The following is a 22,812-nucleotide window of genomic DNA, read 5'->3' as shown; positions in this document are numbered from 1 at the left end:
TTTAGAATCATTCACCTGATGTCTGGACTTCTTGAGGTTTAGGTTCTTTGTGTCTCAGTGCAGAAGGAATTCAGCAAGAGACAAAGTGATAGGCAAGAAGTAGATTTATTAAGATAGGACCTTGTGAGAGATGCAGGCAGGCCGGAAAGGAGGCTCTGCCCCCAGGATTAGGTGGGCTACAGTTTTATAATCCTAGGGGAGTGAGGGTGGGAAAATACCACCTCTTCCTCTTTCTTCGAGTAGTGGCTCCACCTTGGTAATTGGTAAGAGAGTATTTGACCCTATAATATAAGTTCAAACTAGGACTGTCATGGTGCTTATTCAAATCAGTCCTTTAATTCCTGCCCTTGATCTGACCCTGAATACTGGCCTCACCCCACCCCCACCCAATGACCTGAGGCTTATCTTGTGCCTCCGCTAATCAAGCGAGCTTGCCATGTTCTGATGGCCCTCTTGAGCAATTATTAACTGACAGTGATCTCCCAAAGCCCCTCTCTATGGTCCCTTATTGGGACTTCCACAGCTACTTGTGTAACTGTCCTACTCCATCCCTGTCAATAAGCCTTCCAGTGTGGCTCAGAATCATTTCTTAATGGTCTCCTTGGGCAATCATTAAGCATTTTTCTGGATTAGATGTTTCCTCCATCATAAGCAAATAAACCAGTGACAAGGTTCGGCTTCCATAGGGACTTCTGAGATGGGCTTACCTGACCTGGCTGTACTAACTCTTATTAAATTGAGTTAGTCTGGAGTTCCCGTCGTGGCTCAGTGGTTAATGAATCCGACTAGGAACGATGTGAGGTTGTGGGTTTGATCCCTGGCCTCACTCAGTGGGTTAAGGATCCGGCGTTGCCATGAGCTGTGGTGTAAGTGGCAGATGTGGCTTGAATCCCACATTGCTGTGGCTTTGGCATAGGCCAGCAGCTACAGCTCCGATTAGACCCCTAGCCTGGGAACCTCCATACGCTGCTGGTGCAGCCCTAGAAAAGACCAATAAATAAATAAATATAAATAAATAAATCATGTTAGTCAAATCCTGTCCTGTTTCATTTTCAGCTGGTAGGAAGCACTTTTCCTTGGTCATGAGCCTGGCAGTTGTAGAAGAAGCACCAGGAAGATCACCAGAGCCTGGCACCTGTTTTCTAAGTCACTCAATGACCATCAGTCCTTTCCTGACCCCGTCACCAGGGCCACTCAAGGTGGCTGTCCAGGGCCTGGCTGCTGACCCCAGGAGGACCAGGCCGCCTAGGTCACAGGGTTTCAGAACGTTGCATCCCTCCTGTGGCTAAGCAGTGAAGGAAATGGCTCACAACTGAATGAAAGATCTTGAGTAAAGAGAAAAGACAGCTTTAAAAATTCCCCTTAGTTTTCAGAAATTGGAATTTGAGGATATTTTGCAGTTGGGGAACTATTGGGATGGACTGGGGTGTAGACCTTAAGAGGCTGAGGAGAGACCCCCAAAGGACCCCCCCACCCAGGCCCCCATGATAATGGCAGTAATGGCAGCTTGGTTGAGCCCTTGCTGTTCAAGAACTGTCCAAAGAACTTGAGATGTAGCACCCTTTTTTATTCCTCAGAACAGCCCATAAGCAGGGATGACTGTTCTTCATTGTACAGATGAAGAAACTAGACACAGTGAAGTTCAGTACTTGTCAAGAGTCATAGAGTGATTGCTGGGGGATATGGTTATATTATAACTGGAGTGGTTTATCTCGGAAGCCTGCAGAGACCAAAAATCCTAACATCTGGTACCCTCTGGAAACAATTAATTACGAAAAGGCACGATTATGCAAAAATGTATTTTTAATATCTTTTTTTCAGAATATTGACATTTTGAGTGTGCTTGCAATATTAGGAAAAGAATTAAATAAAAAGATCTGTCTCAAGGTGCATTTGTTTGCTGATTAAAATTTTAAAATAAGCGTTTTTTATTTTAAGGTAGTTGTAGGTTCACACGCAGTTACAAAATACAATAGAGATCCCACAGACCCTTCACCCAGTTTCCCCAAAGGTATCATCTTGCACAACCATAGTTCACAGCAATAAAGAACCACAGCTAGGACATTGACATTGTATAATCCATCCACCTTATTCAGATTTCAGCAGTTTTACTCATGTGTGTACACGTGCGCATGCTCTGTGTGTGTGTGTGTGTGTGTGTGTGTACTTCTTTCTATGCAGTTTCATCGTGTCGTAGATTTGTGTCACCATCACGGTCAGGACACAGAACCATTCCATCACCCCGACCCCTCATGTCAGCCGTTTGTGGTCACATCCACCCACCTCCCTCCCAGCCTCCTCGATTCCTGGCTACCACTAGTATGTCCTCCATCTGTATAATTTTTGTGATTTTGTAATCATACAGCCTGGAGCCTTTTGTAGTTGCCTTTTTTCAGTCGGCATAATTCCCTTGAGACCCATACCCATTGGCATATATTTAAATAGCTCGCCCCTTCTTACTGCTGACTAGCGTTCCAGTGTATGGCTGTAACATGGTGTATTTGACCAGTCCCTCACTGAAGGACATATGGGTTGTTTCCAGTTTGGGGGCTGTTACAAATAACACTGCTAAAAACACGGGTGCAGGTTTCTTCTGTGTGCAGATGAGTTTCCATTTCTCTGAGATAAATGTCCAAGTTTGCTGGATCGTATGGTTAAATGCATGTAAGAAACTGCCAAACTGCTCTCCGGAATGGCTCTACCATTTTACATTTCCACCAGCAGTGTGAATGGTCCAGTTTCTCTGCATCTTGTCCAGTATTTGGCATTGCCGCTGGTTTTTACTTTAGCCATGCTGATAGGCTTGTAGTGACAGCCCATAGTGTTTTAAATTTGCATTTCCCTAGAGCTACCGCTGGGGCACAGTGGTCTAAGAATCCAGCTGCAGCATCTTGAGTTACTGCAGAGGCATGGGTTCAATCCCTGGCCCAGTGCAGTGAGTCAGAGGATCCAGCATTGCTGCCACAGCTTGGATTCCGTCCCTGGCCTGGGGACTTCCATATGCCACAAGTGTGGCCATTATTTAAAAAAAAAAAAAATGTATTTCCTTAATGGCTAATGATGTTGAACATCTTTTCATGGGCTTATGTGCCTCCGATAGGTTCTCTTCCATGAAATGTCAGTTCCTGTCTTCGGCCCATTTCCTGATTGGATTGTTTAATATTTTGTACTTCTGTGTTGTGGGAGTTCTTTCTATAGTCTAGATAGTGTACTCGTTTTTGCCAGATAGGCAGTTGGCAAGTATTTCTTCCTAATCTCTAGCTTGTCTTCTCATCATCTTTGCAGGGTCTTTGCAGAGCAAATAATTTTGATGAGGCCTGGGTTATCAGTTTTTCCCTTTTTTGGGTTGTACTTTTGGTATCAACTCTAAGACAAAATAGGGTTGTGTGGGGTTTTTTTGTTTGGGGTTTTTTTGCTTGTTTGTTTTTGGTTTTTGTCTTTTTAGGGCCACACCCGAGGCAATGGAGGTTCCAAGGCAAGGGGTCGAATTGGAACTGCAGCTGGTGGCCTACACCACAGCCACAGCAACATAGGATCTGAGCCTCATCTGTGACCTACAGCGCAGCTCAGGGCAATGCTAGATCCTTAACCCACTGAGCAAGGCTAGGGATCGAACCTGCGTCCTCATGGATGCTAGTCAAGATTCATTTCTGCCGAGCCACAATGGGAATTCCTAAAATAGGGTTTTTGATTCTTGCCTCTTCTATTGTGCAGCGTCTGATCATGAGAAAGAAGCCAGTGGGGTAGGGTGGATGTCGGAGGGTGAAAGGTTATTCTTCCAGCCTTTGTCTAGCTAAGACTCTGGTGAATGTCAAGATGAATTGTTGGTCAAGGTTATGGACGGGTAGACCTGGTCTTACAAAGACTGTAAAATGATGATGGTATGAAAAAAAATTTTTTTTCAAAGTCTCAGTTTCCAGAACCATCCATGGTACCTCCTAACAGAAGGCCTGTTTGCACATGAGATCTTCTATCTGGAACGCACTTCCCTGCTTCCAGCTCCCTCCCCTTTTGTCATATTGTCATGCCAAGCTCATCCTCAGAGCACCTCCCCAGTCCCTGCCTGCCCGCCTCCCCCAGGTGTGTCTTGGCTTCCTTTGTTGTCCTTTCCATTTGCTGTCAAAGCACTTGCAAAGTAAATATGTAAAAAATGAATGCAAATATCCATTCAATATTTATGGTGGTTTCATCAAAGTCTGTTTCCCTCTGGACCAAGGTTTCTCAACCTGAACCCTGTCGACAGTTTGGAACGGACAAATCCTTGTTGTGCACAGCTGTCCTGAGCCTTGTAGGATGTTAAGCAGCATCCCTGGCCTCTGCTCACTGGATGCTTGTAGCACCCCGCCCACCCCCCATGCCCCCACCACCCACACTCAGCTGTGACAACTGAAAATATGTCTCTAGATGTTGCCAAATGTTCCCTGGGGGACACAAGGCCCAGGTGGAGAAACACAGCTCTAGGGCTTGGGAGAGAAGGTGTCAAGTCCGTTTTTTCCACGTTCTCTCCCCAACCCAGTGCCTGGCACACTCATGCTTTATTAATATTTGTGAAATTGATACATGTGCAAACAGGACCTGCTGTCAAACAGGTCCTGCTCTTTACGTGGCAGCCCCGGAAAGACCACCCGATTTCGAAAGAATCAAGTGGGTTTCGTTGTGAATGCGAGCCGCCAGAAGCTAGAATTCTTTGCAGAGCTCAATACGGTTTCCGTGCCTCCCTCTCCTGCTGACCAGAAGAAGGACACCCGATTAAAGCCCACATCCTCTGTTAACAGGGGCCCTGAGAGCCCCCACCAAGCACCTCCCTCATTCACGGGTTTGGGAGGCCTCCCACTAGGTCTGAATCCGCCTTCCTTCCAAGAAAAAGAGGACAGCCCCGCAGGCAGAAAGGGAACCTCCTGCAGGTGGCATTTTTCGGGTAATTTGGCACAGGGTGCTACTGGAGACTCAATTCAGCGTTCCTCTGCCGAGTCTCCTTCCGTCTCTAGCTGGCCTCTGCTCCCTTTTCATGAGGGAAGGGAGGAAAGTAGAGGTTTAGGTGCTGTTTTGCTTAGCCAAGCACATAACTGGGTATAATTAGTTTAGAAAGTTCTCAGGGAGTAAGTACAGTAGTCCTAAGGATAATTTAGGGTAGGTGTGAATGTTTTAGGTTTTTCTCTGTACCTGGCAGTTTTGTTCCCTGAACCAGAATGATAGAGCTGGCTTTGGTTTAGCAAAAAAAAAAAAAAAAAAAAAAAAAGACAAACATACAAAAACTGCTGGGGGTGCTGGCGGTGAGTGGGGAGGACAGACCGATGAAGGTCATGTCTGGTCACGGCAGCCAAGGCTCCCTGCCGGATGTCAGGGGTGCCCAGAGGAGTGGCATCAGAAGGAGGCTGGGGCTGGTCCTATTCTGCGAGGAACAACTGGGCCTGATGCAAACGCCATCCCTAATGCTCCTCGAGGGAGGCGCAGTGTCCTCAGGCACCCCCCTCTCCTGCCACAGACCTTCCCCAGGCTGTAGAAGGGCCTGATTTGATAAGGTGGACTGACAGGCCAGTCGCACAGACCTTCCCTTCTGGGATTCACAGAAGGGACTCTGCTGGATCCTCTCCTGTGAAGCCTTGGGTCGAAAGTTCCAGGGAGAGGAGTTCCAGCTATGGCGCAACAGGATCGGGGGCATCTCTGCAGCACCAGGACGCAGGTTTGATCCCAAGCCCAGTATAGTAGGTGAAAGGACCCAGCGTTGGTCACAACTGTGGCTCCGATCTGATCCCTGGCCTGGGAACTCCAAATGCTGACAGGCGGCCAAGAAAGAAAAGTTCAGGGAGAGCCACTGTGACAATTGGTGTTAGTGCAGTTGTTGCTTTGGCAAGAAACAGTCTGTAACTTCAGACCGAAGCCTCAGTTCTTCAGCTAAGGAAAGTGAGTCGTAGCACCACGTGACTCCTGGAGAAGCATGGAAATGTGTGCTTTCTTTGTGCCCTAGAGCAAGCATCCTTGGCATAGCTAATACTTGGGACAGGATAATTCCTTGTGGTGGGAGAGCCGTCTGGTGCAATGCAGGGTGTCTAGCAGCACGCCTGGCCTCACCCCACTAGAGGCCATAGCACCTCCTCCTAGTTGTGACAACCCACACCATCTCTAGACATTGCCAAATGTCCCTTGGGGGCAGTGTCACTCTCCCTCTCGGTTGGAACCACTGCGCTAGAGCAACAAGCATTCTGTTCAACTCCTGGGCCCTGTAAAGCTGTGGTCACTTGTTTACTCCGAGTATTTGATGAATTAAGCACAGGACAGAGAGGCAGAAAGAAGGTAGTGTTTCTTCACCATTTCCTTGGTTCACCCTTTAACTCCATCCCAAGAAGTGGCATGATAGATTGGCTAAGTATGTTGGTTTTTTAGACATCTCTTCACCTTGTATAATCTGTATGATCTACGCCAGTTATTTAATTTTTCTGGGCCTCAGTTTTCATCATCTGTAAAATATAAGTACTAATGCCTACTTAACTTGAGGGTTGTATAAATCTTGAGACACATTGTCTGGCATATAGTAGGCATTCAATAAATGGTGGCTAGTATTCTTGAGTACTTAAGAATGGGAGTTTCCGTCGTGGCTCAGTGGAAACGAATCTGACTAGCATCCATGATGACACAGGTTCAATCCTTGGCCTTGCTCAGTGGGTTAAGGATCTGGCGTTGCCATGAGCTCTGGTGTAGGTTGCAGACATGGCTCAGATTCTATGTTGCTGTGGCTTGTGGTGTAGACCAGCAGCTGTAGCTCCGATTCCGCCCTTAGCCTGGGAACCTCCATATGCTGCTGGTGCAGCCCTAAAAAGACAAAAAAAAAAAAAAAAAGAATGTATTCTATAAATTTTAAGCAAATTAGAATTTTTCTTCTAAGTAGTTGCTGTAGTTAACAAAAATAGTAATGGGAACAGTTAATTTCCACTGAATTACCATTTATTTCATAAACATTATTGAGTTCCAACTATATCCAAGGTATTATGCTAAATACAGGGAATAAAAAATTAATCCCTGCCGTTAATATCTAATATGTAGATTGAGCCACATGAATGGGTCAAATCATGTTCATCAAAATAAAGCCATCACCTACTGGAAAAGCTCAACATATAATGGTCCATGGGTTGTAATGGAGCATGGCATTCATTTTAGTGTAGGTAAAAGGATCCCTCTGTATTATTTCTCAAATCTCTTATTTTCCAGGAAGTACCATTTTTTTATTCCAAGTTTTTATGATCCTATAATTTAACCACTGTGATTTAATGTTCTGGAGCCTTGTCTCCTTCCCTTTAGTACGCATTTCAGCTGATCTGTTATGCTGCTGTGTTTTTATAAATAGAAAAAGGCAAGGTTTTTTGTGTTTTTTTTGTTTTTTGTTTTTTTTTGCCTTTTTGCCATTTCTTGGGCCGCTCCTATGGCATATGCAGTTTCCTAGGCTAGGGGTCGAATCGGAGCTGTAGCCACCAGCCTATACCAGAGCCACAGCAACGCAGGATCCGAGCCGCGTCTGCAACCTATACCCCACAGCTCACGGCAACTCCAGATCCTTAACCCACTGAGCAAGGCCAGGGATCGAACCCAAAACCTCTCGGTTGCTAGTCGGATTTGTTAACCACTGCGCCACGATGGGAACTCCAGAACGCAAGTTTTAAGTGATGCATCCATTGCAGAAAATTTGAAAAATACAGAACAGTGTAAAGAATAATAATCTATACTCATATTCTCATCATCAGAAATAATTATAGAGACACTATCTTGATGTCTGTCTACCTAATCTTTTTTCTGTGCCTGTGTAGAATTTTTCTATGGTTAATGACACCATAAATAGGTTGCTTTTTTCAATTAACATATATCTGGAATATATTACCATATCTTTAAATTTTCATCAAAGATAGTTTCCTAGCTGCTGAATGATCCTGTGTTGGACAGATGTCACAGTCCTTTATTGTTGGATGTCATAGATCATGTCCTCCTAGATTCAGTCCCAAAATCAAGGAGAAAATGCCAGTGACTCACTGAGGAAGTGCTCCCAGGAGAAATAGTAAGGGCATGGGGCAGGGGGGGATTAGGAAGGACAGCAGCTTATCAAGGGGTGATATCAGGTGAAGTCCTACCCTCAGCCTAATCCCATGGGGAGCTCTAGAGAGTCTGTCACATCTTCAGGTGGTCTGTGCCACCTCCGGCTGGGCTTTTGTAGTCCTGACAAGGCCGTTGACCTCCCAGGTGGCAGAATGCTGTACCTAAACCCTCAGCTACTTAGAGCCCACTAAGATCATGGGCTCCATCTCTCCAAAGCAAGCCGCTGAAAGTAACAGGTGCAGACCATAAGTAGCAAAGCACACAGAAGCTAGAGGATAAGCAGGCAAAGCTGCAAAGACTGTAAAATGTCACCCACAGTGTCCCTCCACTGGAAATTTCAGTTGCAGTGGTCATTGTGATTGCAATGATCTCTTGCAAAGAATATTGCAGTGATTTTGCCCCTAGAAATAACTCCACAAGAAGCAATGAGGTCCTTCTGTATATAGCACAGAGAACTATATCCAGTCTCTTGGAATAGACCATGATGGGAGAGAATGTAAGAAAGAGAATGTATATGTATGTATGACTGGGTCACTTTGCTGTGCAGTGGAAGTTGGCACAATATTGTAAGTAAAGTATACTCTAATAAGAATTTTTTAATTAAAAAAATAAGAGCTCCGTAGTGAACATTTTTAGATCCAAATCTTTTATTTATAACCTTGGGATTGAGTGATAGAAAGAATATTACTGTTCTAAGAGGTATGCACATTTTTAAGAGCATGTATACCAAAAATTGCCTTTCAGAAGATTTTTTTATCAATTTGCACTTCTAACACTTACTGTCCCTTTTCTTTTTAGCAGTGACTTACAGAACATTGATTTCTCACCTGTGAATTGAAGACCAGTAGATAGATAACATCACAGTTATTCCCTGGGGTCAGAAAAGTCATGTTCCTGGTCTAGCTTTGAATATAGACTGAATAATTAATATCTCAAAATACGATTTTTTTGAAATGTACCCAGATGCTGTTATGTAGAAATAAAAAGAATTTGCCTTTGAATAGTGTTTATCAATTCATGGTAGCATTTTATCGTATATTTTCACCAGGACTAAAAATATAATTAAGCATGAAGCATCTGTAATACTTTTTTAGGTCTCAAAAAGATGCTGCCTTGTTTTAAAGCTTAGGAACTACCTCTCAATGTCATGGTAATATCTTAGGACATCTCTTGGCTACTGATTATAAAATCACCCATGTAAACTATCATGTCTTAAAGATTTGTCAAAAAGCATGTCTGTAGGACCGGACACCATATGTAAAACAGATGTAATGACCCAAGCTAGTTAGCAGACTGAAAATGATCTCTCAGAACCATTAAAGGTTTCTGGAAAATACTTACACCCCTATCATAATATAACCCCTTCTTTCTCTTACAGAGATAGGGGAACATACCAGCATTATCTTGTTCTGTATCTGAAGTTGTCCACAGAAGTTCTAAAGATACAGACAGTGGGGAGTTCCCGTCATGGTGCAGTGGAAACAAATCTGACTAGGAACAATGAGGTTGTGGGTTCAATCCCTGGTCTTGCTCAGTGGGTTAAGAATCCAGTGTTTTGCGGTGAGCTGTGGTGTAGGTCGCAGACACGGCTAGGATCCCTTGTTGCTATCTATGGCTGTGGTGTAGGCCAGCAGCTATAGTTCTGATTCCTGGGAACCTCCATATGCCACAGGTGTGGCCCTAAAAAAAAAGAAAGAAAAAAAAAAGATACAGACAGGGCTGTATCTGGGTGGAAGTATTGTGTTTGACCTGTTTCCTTGGCTTGATTCTTGAGATTTTCTAAATAGCTATTGAAATAAAAATCACTATTTTTGAATAAAATATTCAATTTTTTTTAAATAAAAAGAGACTATTTAGGGTCTTGAGCACTGTGGAAGACAAGAAGCAACATTTCCTGAGCACCTGCTCTGAGCCAGGCACTGTTACTAGCTCCAGTCTGCCTCTCTGCTTGTGCATTTGGAATTTCCATGACGCCCTTGAAATTTGATTTCTGGTATCATGGAAGAGAAAGCTGCAGTTAATAAAAACTGTGACTTGCCTTGGATCTCTTAGTTAGTGGATGATAAAATTGGAGTCTGAACCTTAGATGAATTTCCCCTGACATTTAGAGGAAAATAAATGTCCCATAATCTTGTATTTTAAAAGCTGGACAACTCTCAATAAAAAATTAATTTTTCAAAAAGGCCATAAAACGATGGACAACTAACAAAACCCCCATTTGCCTTCTTCCTCCTAGCCTTCCCCTCGTACCCCCAAAAGAGATTTCAGAATGAATGGCATGTGGATGAAAGGCCATTCTTGGGTGTCAGAGTGTGCTTCTAACATGTGTCTCTTCCTTGAAGAAACCTTTTAGACTTGTTGCCATACATTTCAGTAGCTGAATGTGTCTTTCCTGGGTATTTTTAGCTTCCTTTTTGGCAGAATTAATTCGTGTCATAGATCAAGCATACGCTCTGAAGTCTGATAAAAATTTAAGAAAAAAAATCCAAAGGTGTTCTAAGCCTCTCTCCGGTAACCTGAAAGAAGACATTTTAGAAGTTTCAAGCTACTGTCACCATCAGTTGGCATTTCCTGTTTGTCCTCTGAAGTCTTAAAAATGCTAACTCATTCTAACACTCTGTACACGTCCCAAGGTTATCAAGATGCCCTCTAGCTTTGTTTGTGCCTCTAATTTTCTATCTAAGAGAATGAGGCAGATATTTGGAATTGAGCACAGGTTTTGGTGGACATATTTCAGTCATGTTTGTGGAGGTCTAGGGACCAGAGTCCACTCTCTCCATTATTTTGAGAATGCTAAAAGGAAAGAGTCTTGCCTTTGCTGTACAAACGGAACCTCAAGATAACCAAATAGGAGTTCCTGTTGTGGCTCAGAGGGTTAAGAACCCGACATAGTGTCTTTGAGGATGCAGGTTCAATCCCCGGCCTCGCTCACTGCATTAAGGATCCTGCATTGCCACAAGCTGCATTATAGGTCACAGATGCAGCTCGGATCCAGCATTGGTATGGTTGTGGTGTGAGCCTGCAGCTCCGATTCACCCCTTAGCCTGGGAGCTTCTGTATGCCACATGTGCGGCCATTAAAAACAAAACAAAACAAAAAAGTTCACCTAATGGTTATGGGCAAGACTTGAGGCTTAACTGCCGTTATTTGTGCGTGAACAACTACTGTCACTTTGTAGATACGGCCTTCATCTGTGTAGGTCAGCTCCGAAGGTCTCCAGGAGGCCTCTTGCCAAACACCCTTAACCGTTGGGCCTTCGTCTGTAGGCGAAATATTGGTGAGAAAACATTTGGCCTGACTGCTGGGCAGCAGAGTCTTACTTAAGGCCACTTACAAGTCTGAGTTTGGCAGCCTAACGCCTTTCCTTCACAATTTATTTCCTTGAGAAGCCCTGCCGAGAAAGCTATTAGGAGGTGATTCTAATATGATCTGAGGTGCTGTTCTTTCTCCACCTCCTGTAGTCCCTCTAGAAGAATTGGTTAATCGAGAGGTAGGTTAATACAGGGTCTTAGTTTCCAAGATCAGGATCCTAGGAACACAGGGACCAGAAGGATATCAGCAGTTTCCTAGCACTTGAGAAAATGTCAGCTTTGACTGAGGGGCGGGAGCTGGATGTCACACCTTGCCCCTGAGATCAAGGGGGGGACTCTCCTTGTCATGCTGCGTGCCAGTTGGAGCTTGCATTGTTAGGATCCCACTCTTAGGATGGGATTGATCCAGGAGACTAGTGCTTTCACAGGAGGGTGATCCATTTTGATTATACTAGCCCAATTTCTTTCTTTTTTTTAGGGTCACACCTGCAGCATGTGGAAGTTCCCAGGCTAGGGCTTGAGTCAGAGCTGCAGCTGCCAGCCTAGGCCACAGGCACAGCAACACCAGATCTGAGCCGCAGCTTGCAACAACTCAAGATCCTTAACCCACTGAAGCCAGGGATCCAACCCACATCCTCATGGATACTATGCTGGGTTCTTAACCCTCTGAACCACAGTGGGAAGTCCCCTAGCCTAACTTCTCATGCCCAGTTCACTCCCCCCTCTTTTTATCACCCAGTGTGCCTCCCTTGGGCTATAAGGCCCTGGGAGGCAAACCAATTCACATGTAAGCAGTCTGTCTTCCATTATTTGAATTTCCGTATTTGGCTGTAATCCAGAGAGGGATGGGAATGGATTTTGGATTTTTCCACATTGCTCTTTGTCTAGGGTCCCCACAGTTAATTTAGGGTTTATTTGATCAGGATATTCAGATTGTGGTCTTTAAATACCATCTCCCACTAAAGGCACCAGAGTTCCCTAGAGAAGTGTCTGATTCCAACTGGGACAGGAAGTATGCAAAGCGAGCCTGAAACACGTTGCCAAATAAGAAACAAGGAAGCTATTGGGATTGCAGGGTCATATGAAAGGTTCAGGAGCTGACCCGAAGAGGCTTGTTCTGAGCATCAATAAAAGTATTAACATTTCAGTGGATCAAAACCTTTAAAAATATGTCCAAAAAACATGAGTTTGTAATTATACTAAGCAAACAACCAACCAAAACCCCCGTGGTCAACACTAAGAATTCTGGGTAACCAAGTCATTATTTTGAGAACGGTATAGGGAAAGAATCTGGACTTTGCTATACAAACTTAACCTCAAGATAACCAAGTGGTTGTGGGAAATTTCTTAATAAAACAGTGCACTTAGGCAATGATCGTGAGCAACTACTAACATCTCACACACAAAGACAGCCCCATCTCCTGATTCTGCCCCCACATGCCATACTTCTCTGCAGTAATTCCCACAAAGATTATTTGAATTTGATCAGCCACTAGAGCAGAAGATGGCAAACTTCCTGAGTAGGGCCGGGTAGTCTAGTCTGCTCACCTCACCGTAGGAGCACAAATGCAGCCAGAGACAATGTGTGGCCAGATCTGGCCCAGGAGTTTGTGGACCCCTGTTCTAGGTCTTCCTTCCAATTTACAGGAAGTAAGGAAGCGAGAGGAACTTGTTACACAGCATCACGTGAGTGCAATTAGCAAACTCTAGACTGGGAAACGCGACAGGACAAATAAGCTCGTTTCTTCAATTAAAAAGTTCCAAGGAAAAAGTTAAAAATAAAGCAACTAGGGAAAGATTTTTTTCAAAAGACAAGAGACCTGTCACCAGGTTACAATGTGTGGAGCTTATTTAGGTCCTGATTAAAATAAACCATAAAAAAATTAGAGGACCACCAGGAAAATTTGAGCACTGACTAGATATTTTACCTATTACAGCGTTACTCATTTTTGAGTGGGATAAGGATATCGTTATGTGTGCATGTATTCCTTAAGTTTAAACTGAATTAAGTTTAGACTGAATATTAAAAGTATTTTGAATTCTATCTAGAATTTGCTTCAAGATAATCTTTGATTTTAGAAGAAGTAAAATAAGCCATGAGTTGATAATTACTTTATCTGGATATTGGGTGTTGAGGATTAGTTTTTGCATGTATTTGAAACCCTTCTACTCTGTAACACAGGGAACTCTATCCAATCTCCTGGGCTAGCCCAGGATGTGGAAAAAAAGAAAAGAAAAAGAAATCTTTTATGACATAAAGATTTTTAAAATACATGTGTTTCACAAAATATATCACTTTACGCATTTTTTTGGAGAGACTAAGAAGGGATGTGGTATTTTCTGTGTAGGAGGACACTCCTGGGTCCTCCTAAAACAGATGTGAATCTTCCGGGTAAGAGTTGGAGCTAGTAGAGTCTTTCCAGTGTTTTCTCCCCAAAACTGTTTACCTCTATCTTATTATTCTAAATAGATGTGACAGATACATATCATTGGGCTGACAGATAATCATATTATTTATCATTTGCTGATGGGTTAGATGTAAAATACATTTTGTTTTGTAAAAAAAAAAAAAAAAAGAATTTATAGGGTTGACAATAAGCTTCATCTGTGGTGACCGGCTCTGCTAGTCTCCCATTGTTTAACCGATCAGCATCTGTTCAGTGCCAGAGTCCGGCCACAAGAGCTTTCACGGCCTGGGGAGGTGCTGTGAGTGATGGCAGCCAGTGGAGCATGAGGCAGCGGGAGCACAGGAGCTGAGGCAGGTCGGAAAGCAGGCCCCAGCCCCTGGGGTGGTTGCCGTGCAGGATGTTTGCCGGGAGAATGTGGGCCCTGTGTGAGCAGGACACTCGTTCATTTGCGTTCTTCCTGAGAAGAACTCTCGATGGTATGTGACGTCATTCAATCTTCAGTTGTTTAAAATAGTTGTAGAACCCCTTGTATTCCAAACCCATGTGCATCTGGATTAGTCCCCTGGGTCAACCTCTGGTTTCACGTCTACCCAATGGCAAGGCCCTAAGTGAGAGCCTTTGGACACCAGGATGCTAAAGCACCTTGGCCTGGCTTTCAGTGAGCATCCAGACCAGTTGGGAAGGGGGGGAAAAAAGAAAAAATTATAGTCAAAAAACAAAATGAGAGGTGTCCATAGGAAATGCTATGGGAATACGGGGGGGTGACTAGCCCTATCTGGGGCAATTAGGGAGAGCTTCCCACAGGCCTTGGAAGGAGGTGGGGGAAGCCCTTGGTGTTCTGGGGGGAGGGGGAGGGCAAGGGAGAGAAGCAAAGAAAACCAAAAACCAACCCTCTAAGAGGAGAGGGTAGATTTTAGACTTGAGGACTCCATAGGCCATTGATGAAGATTTTTCAGGCCAGGATAGTGTTCTGAACACCAGCAGGTGAAAACAGGCATGGAGTTCCCATTGTGGCTCAGCAGAAACTAATCTTAGTATCCGTGAGGACACAAGTTCGATCCCTGGCCTCGCTCAGTGAGTTCCAGATCTGGCGTTGCCTTGAGCTTTGGTGTAGGTCACAGGCACGGCTCAGATCTGGTGTTGCTGTGGCTGTGCCGTAGGCCAGCAGCTGCAGCTCCAATTCAACTCCGAGCCTGGGAACCTTCATATGCCTCGGGTGCGACCCTAAAAAGATAAACAAACAAAAAAGAAAATAGGCAGAAAACAGTGGAAAATATGGCACTGAAATTCAGCTGAGGATTCACGCCGCAGACTTGACATCATCTATCTGGAAGTGATGCTAGAAGTGACGGGCTCTATAGAGAGTGTGTTTCTATAATGTACCTGCCATTGGCAGGTGGTCCATTTATAAATGAAAGGATGCTCTCTGAGGCTGGCATTTGCAAAACTACAAAGCTATTATTTATGGCACTAAATCTCCCTTAAGGCTCAGAGCAGCACCCAGTTACTTCAAAAACCTTCCCCACGCTGGAAAGGGAAGGTTTTCAGTAAGAGAAATTAGATGCACACGGGGAAAGAGAAGTCCACGTTTGGAAGGATGTGCCTCAGCTAAGAGCTTCACTCATAGGTTTATGATCTCCCTCTCATGATGACCTAAAATACTTTTTTTTTTTACTGTTATGAAAAGATTATTTAAGAAATGGAAACATTTAAACAGATTTATGATCATCCATTACTGATGCTATGCCTTTGAGCAGCATCTTGAGTCCTTATTTGAACAGTGAAAGTGTGATTTCTCTCAAAAAATAAAAATAATCTGGAGATTAGTATGTTCTTCCCGTAACGAGTATCCTCTCCTTTTAGAGAGCAAGCATTTCAAAGCTTAACTCCCACAGTTATTTCCTGTTAAAAGACTACGTGGGCATGAACATGTATCAATATTAGCGGTATCAGCGTAATATCAGCGTAAAGTAACATAGGGATCAACACCCACTCTTCTGGCTACTGAACTTTGGCGAGAAGGAAAAGCTTAGTCTTAGCCAGGTGAGTTTAGACGACTAAGCATTCAGCCGAGGAAACTTTGAGGCCAAGAAGTTATGCTCAGAACATCAATCAAAAATAGCTCTGATTCCAAGTTCTCCACAGCCCGGACACTGTCCCAATGCACTGTTATGAAACTACACACAGACATCTCTCAGAAACATCCCACATCCAAGGAACCAAGAAAAACACCCATGGAAGCCTTTCTCCACTTTATAATGAGACCGTTCTTTTAGCAAAAACTCACAACCAAGCAAAATCCTGCTAAATAAGGTGGCTCTTGATTTGGGAGACAGTCTTCGCTGAGTCCAAGACCTCGGAGCTGTCACCTTTCTCGCATCACCGACCCTTTCTACCTGCCGTTCCATAAAGAGTGTTTGGGTGAGTCACCTTTTAAACTATCAGAGGCAAAACCAATTTGATGTCCTTTATGAGTATGCAGATGCAAATATTTATTCAAACATTTGCTAATCCAGGAGGATTACTTGGGGAGTATAAATGACATGCTGAAGGCAGATGCCAGAATCCACTGTAACGTGAGTCCACAGTTCAAATTGACGAAGTTGGCGCCCATCACCGGACTTGGCCATTTGTCACAAAGACGCTATAAACTGTTTTATACCTATGATAGCTCTGTAGTATATTAGATTTTAAAGAGGAAATGTATTTCCAGAAAGAAATAAGGGGGAGGGAGAGGGTGCGGACTCAATGTCTAATTTTTAGATGACATGAGTAAAGCTTCCATAGTCAGGATTTGGGAGCCCATCAACGTCCAACAGGCTGAAAAAAACTCAGCAGATTGTCGTGGTATGAGAGCCAGTCCAAGGTGCCAAAGTCAAAATAGGCCACACTGGCCATAGGAAAGCCTCAAGTTGGGAGCTTATGTAGGTCACTTACATGCTTTGAATTTAGACAGGCTGCATTTACACAATTGTATTACAGTTAATCTCTGGATAAACTCTGAATGTTCTAAATTTTTTATATTGTGCTTGTTTCACAATATATGAGACAGTTGCAACATCACCTTGAATGATGGCCCTAGAGGTTCATCATTAAGTGTTTTGGTGGGGAGCAGGTGGGAAACAGCCTCTGAAAACAGTCTTCTCCCAAACCCAGTGCATTTCACTCTCCTTGGGATGTATTTGGCACTAACAGTGAGCAAGGCTCAGGACTGAACAGAATCATGTCCTTAGTCATGCTCAGTAAACATTATTGTGGAGCTCCCATTGTGGCTCAGGGGTAATGAGCCCGACTAGTATCCACAAGGACACGAGTTCGATCCCTAACCTCACTCAGTGGGTTAAGGATCCAGCATTGCCATGAGCTGCAGTGTAGTCGCAGACACAACTCAGATCTGTCACTGTTGTGGAAGCGGTGTAGGCTGGCAGCTGCAGCTCTGATTCAACCCCTAGCCTGGGAAACACCATATGCCTTGGGTGTGGCCGGCCCTAAAAAGACTACACAAAAAAAACAAACAAAATACATTATTATGATGCAGTAAAAAAATAATCAACAAAAATAGAAAGTATAGAAGCCATCAGGTTTAATCCCACATGTATTTCATGGAATGTCTACTGGGGTGGGAAGTAGAATAAGTACGTAGAGAGGAAGGCAAGGGAAAATGACCATGTGCCAGTTTTGCCCTGGTGTCCTTTCCTTTCTTGGAGCACTTGGAGGTTATTTCCTCCTCATTCCAGGTCACCTGTCCTAAAAGGCTGCCTTCTTTCTTGTCCTCCGCAGACACCCCCAGCCTCCCCCATGTAAATGCACACAGGACAGGAAGACAAATTTCAGGGGGGGAACTTGAGCTGATCAGTAGCAGCGCCTGTCTATAAGGGAGGAGCCAAATTGCCACATCTTGAATTCTGCTTTTGTTCTACCAGCTGCCGCTTCTAAGTTCTTATTTAATGAAAGTATTTGCTTTTCTACAAACACATGTAAATTTCCTACCCCTTACTTGTCACAGCCAAAGAGAGCCCAGTAAGCAGTCATCAAGGAAGAAAGCCTATTTCAAACAAATCACTATAATTGAGAATTTCAGTGTAAACAATGCCGTCGCCACAATTGATGAACTTGCCAATTGTTCTGCCCTCTTGCAGATTTAAGAGTGTCACTTAAATTTATTCTCATGAACAGTTCTTTAATTAAGAAAGTAATATGCTTAGAGTAAAAAAAAAAAAAAGTTGTGTACCTGTAGTTGGAAGATAATCATAACACCTCAAGGGATTCGTTTCCCTTATTTCACACCCTCCAGTAGGTTTCTCAAGACCCCTAGAATAAAATCCAAAAGCCACACCTGGCTATACAGGCCCTTCAGGAACTGGTCCCTTCTTCTTCACCTCCTTTCTCACCTGTCCCCTCCATGTCCCTTACTTTGCAGCTACATTGACTTCTGAGTGTCCACCTCGGTTCCCACCTCAGGGCCGTTGCCCAGCCACCCCTCTGCTTGGCACACCCTTCTTCCTGATCAGGATACGGCCCCTCTTTCTCATCACTCAGGTCTCAGCACACCTGTCCCTCTGCAGAGGTGGCCCCGTGACTGTCCTGTCTAGCGGTGCGCCACCCCTGGTCCTTCATTTACTCTCATCACTGTGCCTCATCGATGCTGACCCCTCTCTGAGATGACCATATTGCTCCCTGGTTTATTTTCAGTCTCCCCTCTAGAATATCAATTCCAAGAGGACAAGGGTCGTGGTCATCTTATTTACAGTTCTGTGCCCAGTTCTTAGGGCAGTAACCTCTTGGTAGATACTAATGTAACTGAATGAAGGATGGATACAAGAATGAAATAACGATTAGAAGAGTGTCTGGCAGAGGAGTTGCCATTGTGGTGCAGCAACTAGTTCCCCTTGTTGTGAATCCAACTAGTAACCACGAGGTTGCAGGTTTGATCCCTGTCCTCAGTCAGTGGGCTAAGGATCTGACGTTGCCGTGAGCTGTGGCGTTGGTTGCAGATGCGGCTCAGATCTTGCGTGGCAGTGTCTGTGGCGTAGGCCAGCAGCTGCAGCTCCGATTCGACCCCTAGCCTGGAAACCTCCATATGCTATGGGTGCAGCCCTAAAAAGCAAAAATAAATAAATTAAATAAAATAATTTAAAGATGAGTGTCTGGCACAGAATTGGGACCCAGCAAGTGGAAGTTTCCTTCCTCTCTCTCCCTATCCCCCTGACATAATATAGAGGAAGACGGAGTTCCCGTCGTGGCGCAGTGGTTAACGAATCCGACTAGGAACCATGAAGTTGCGGTTTCCACCCCTGCCCTTGCTCAGTGGGCTAATGATCCAGCGTTGCCGTGAGCTGTGGTGTAGGTTGCAGACGCGGCTCGGATCCCGCGTTGCTGTGGCTCTGGCGTAGGCTGGCGGTTACAGCTCCGATTCGACCCCTAGCCCGGGAACCTCCATATGCCGCGGGAGCGGCCCAAGAAATAGCAACAACAACAACAACAACAACAACAACAAAAATATATATAGAGGAAGACAATTTAATCTACACAGTTGTCTTGAATATATTAAAGACATTCTGTTACGGAGTGTATTAAATCATATCTAGCTGAGTACAAAATAGCTCCCACCCCAAATATTTTAGGTAGACTGTAAATATTTTCTGGATCTCATTTCTCAGGTTGTCCTTGCCGGAAGGAACCATGAATTGGCATTTTCCCTTCTTCCTCGTGGCCACCGTGACGCTGCCTTCCGTGTGCTCCCAGTTCAACCCTCTGTCGCTGGAGGAACTCGGCTCCGACACAGGCATCCAGGTTTTCAATCAGATTGTCAAGTCCCGGCCTCATGACAACATCGTCATTTCCCCCCACGGGATTGCGTCCGTCCTGGGGATGCTGCAGCTGGGAGCTGACGGCAGGACCAAGAAGCAGCTTACCACAGTGATGAGATACGGCGTGAACGGTGCGTGCGCCCAGGGGAACTGGCGGGAGTCCCGCATCGGGAAGGTTCTTTGGCCTCTGCTTCCAGCCCAGAGGCGCAGAGCAGCAGGAGGGTTTTGGCTGGTGCCCTCTGGGAGTCAGGAGAATGGGGTTCTGGTCTTTGTTCTGTAGGCAATGGAGCTGTAGATCACTCACCTAAGCTCTCAGTGCTCCCGTTTCTAAAAAGAAAACTTGCATGGCGTTTGCCCACCTCCGTGGCGTACAGGGCTCAAAATGCCTGACCGTCGTGAACGCACTTTTCAAATCGGAAGATGGGGAGGTGCGAGTGTGAGTAGGAAGGGCGGCACCGGGAGCCTGGTGGTGATGCAACCGCTCCGCCACGCCTCTTGACTGTGGTGGTGGACGCGTGACGACTCTCCGTGGGGCATAAAGCTGCGTAGAGCTGCTTGCCCACGCAAACACATGCGCATGCACGTATTCCTGTGAAACAAGTAAAGGAGCTCTGGGGATGGCACCCATGGCGCGTTTTGGTTGCATCTATAATAAAATCATGCAAGATTTTACCAGGTGAAAGTCACATCGAACCACCCTGTGTGTTTTTTTCAGGCCTCTTGTGACTGTGACTCTATCATTATTTCAAAGTAAAGAGCTAAAAAAGATTTTTTTTTTTTTTTTTTAAGGAAAGCCCAATAGAAAGGTGCCGTTTTCTTAAAAAGAAAACCCTGTTTTCATGACCTGTTTAAAGGTAAAAACTTCTATCTCCTAGCACAGTGGCTCAGGTTTAACTCAGGTTTTGTCACCTGAGTCCCCTTCCATTGCTGCCTCCACAGAGCTCTGGGGCAGCGCAGGCCTCAGAGCCCTTCTTTGACACCATGTGCCTCCACCTTGAACCAGTCACTTCTCAGGTCTGGGTCTTAAGTTGCTTTATTGGGAAACAAGGGCAGTGTCCCACCCACATTCTTCCACGCCCACTGGCGGTAAAGTTGTAAGAATCTTGACTGCATTGATGCCTTGGCCGGGAGAGGGGGAGAGAGGTGGGAATTTGTGGATTGGGTGCCTTGCTCTGCGTTCCAGTTTGATCCTTCTCAGCGTGGCCTCCGGGGCTGCCAGCACCAGATGCCACCCCGCCCTGGTCTGTTTGCCCAGCATTACACTGCTGCATGAGTTTGCAGTTTGTTCACCTATTAGAAGCACAGATGGACTGAATACTTGCAACACACTGTGCCACCCCTTGCTTAGAAGCCCAGGGAACTCCTGGTGATTTATAACTTGGTAGTGAATCACCAGTAGGGCTTCTGGCCTCTCCCAGCATCATCCAGACCCTGTTGGCCAATACTCTTCCAGCACAGCACCTGGATTTTTGTTGTCTGTTTTCACACTGAGCCACTTTCATTTTAAATGGTATTTCTAAGGTTTTGACAAGATTGATCTTTTGGCAACTTCCCCTCGCCCCAACCTTTCCTTCCTCCAAAATTGCTAGTGGTCATGTTGTAGAAGGACTTCAGTTCTCATGACAGATGCATTCGGGGGGGCCCAAGTGGGTTTTCAGGCCCTAGTTTGGGTTCAGCCTCTGAGAACTCAGGCTCATGGCGCTCTGGTTGAGGGTGGAGGCAGGACCATCTGGGACAGAAGATCAGCCCTGATCTTTTCCAGGCAGGAGGCCATGCAACCGAAAGGGACAGATGCTAGGGCTGGACTCTGAAGTCCGCTGTTCCCTTGGTTGTACAATGTGCCTGCCCCCTGCCCCCCCACTGGGCCCGCCCACAGAACCTATGAGCGTTGCGGTCCCCAGAGGCCTCGCAAAGGGCCCAACCTTGGGGCGCTGACCTGCCTTATCGAGAGTGGGCTCCGGGGGACCACTTGACGGCAAGGTGACTCTGCCCTTGAGAATCCAAGGGACACCTTGACAGCAGGGTGACTCCGCGGATGGTTTAGGACAGTGTCATTTCACAAAGACCCCCAAGCGGGGAAGACGGATCTGTAATCCAAGGTCTCTGTAAGAACACATTTCATCCTTGTAACTTATTTCCCTCTTTTCCATACTCTAAAATGAAATGGAGCATGTATGAATGGCTCATGTCAGATGAAGTTTACGCTGCCATAAAATTAATCCCCTTTTGATATCAAGTAAAAATCACATTATTCTTGGATGGTGGCACATGGCAATTTTTTATGGTCTTTCTGATGCTTTATACATTTTTTTCCCAAAACAGAGAAGAGAAATCACATTGTTAAATCCTTTGCAGGGAAGGAAATAGTGCTTAAAATTGTGACGAGAGACCGCGTTAGGAAGAGTGCTTTGATTTGGTTCCCCCACTGCTACATAACTGAAGGGCCTGCCTGTCTCCCTGTTGACCTGGTGCCAAGAAAGTCTTCCAGGAGAGCAAGGACTACACAGGGAAGGTGTGGAGACAGCCTTGGAGATACCTGTTCTGAGGCTAGAAGCACAATTGATCTTTAGAAGCTATTAATAGTTATACTTCATTATATGCTATATGCCCCGGTTTCTTTTTTTTTCTTTCTTTCTCTTTTTTTTTTGACATGCCCATGGCACATAGAAGTTCCCAGGCCAGGGATTGAACCTGTGCCACAGCAGTGACCTGAGCCAGTGCAGTGACAATGCTGGATCCTTAACCCACTGAGCCTCAAGGAAACTCTGATACCCACACTTTTCTTAACAGAAGGCCACTGAGAAAGCAGAAGACTTAGTCTCTGCTCCTCATACTTGTTTATACTGTTTTTATTTGCCGTGATATAAAAGGGTTTTTTTTGTTTTTTTTTTGTCTTTTTAGGGCCACTCTCAGCATTGGAGGTTCCCAGGCTAGGGGTCGAATCAGAGCTGCCGGCCTACACCACAGCCACAGCAATGCAAGATCTGAGCCAAGTCTGCAACCTACACCACAGCTCACGGCAACGCTGGATCCTTAACCCACCGATCAAGGCCAGGTATTGAACCCACAACCTCATGGTTCCTGGTCAGTCTTGTTAACCACTGAGCCATGATAGGAACTCCCTAAAAGATATTTTTTAAAAAAGAACCTTCCTAGGGAGTTCCCATCATGGCACTGCAGAAATGAATCCGACTAGGAACC

At 45.1% G+C, this 22,812-nt stretch overlaps 1 protein-coding gene across 1 annotated transcript in view; it reads left to right on the top strand.

Annotated features, from left to right (window-relative positions):
* SERPINE2 (serpin family E member 2) overlaps window positions 1-22,812 on the top strand; it is a 68,224-nt gene that overhangs the window by 19,881 nt on the left and 25,531 nt on the right. Inside the window, exon 2 of the mRNA XM_047773638.1 lies at window positions 19,462-19,742. Coding sequence (XP_047629594.1) covers window positions 19,484-19,742 — 259 coding nt within the window. The 5' untranslated portion in view covers window positions 19,462-19,483. The remainder of the gene's footprint in view (window positions 1-19,461; window positions 19,743-22,812) is intronic.

Source organism: Phacochoerus africanus, chromosome 3 (genome assembly GCF_016906955.1).
Source record: "Phacochoerus africanus isolate WHEZ1 chromosome 3, ROS_Pafr_v1, whole genome shotgun sequence".
NCBI lineage: Eukaryota > Metazoa > Chordata > Mammalia > Artiodactyla > Suidae > Phacochoerus > Phacochoerus africanus.
Note: the sequence above shows the minus strand (reverse complement) of the source record. Positions and strands in the feature narration are given on the sequence as shown.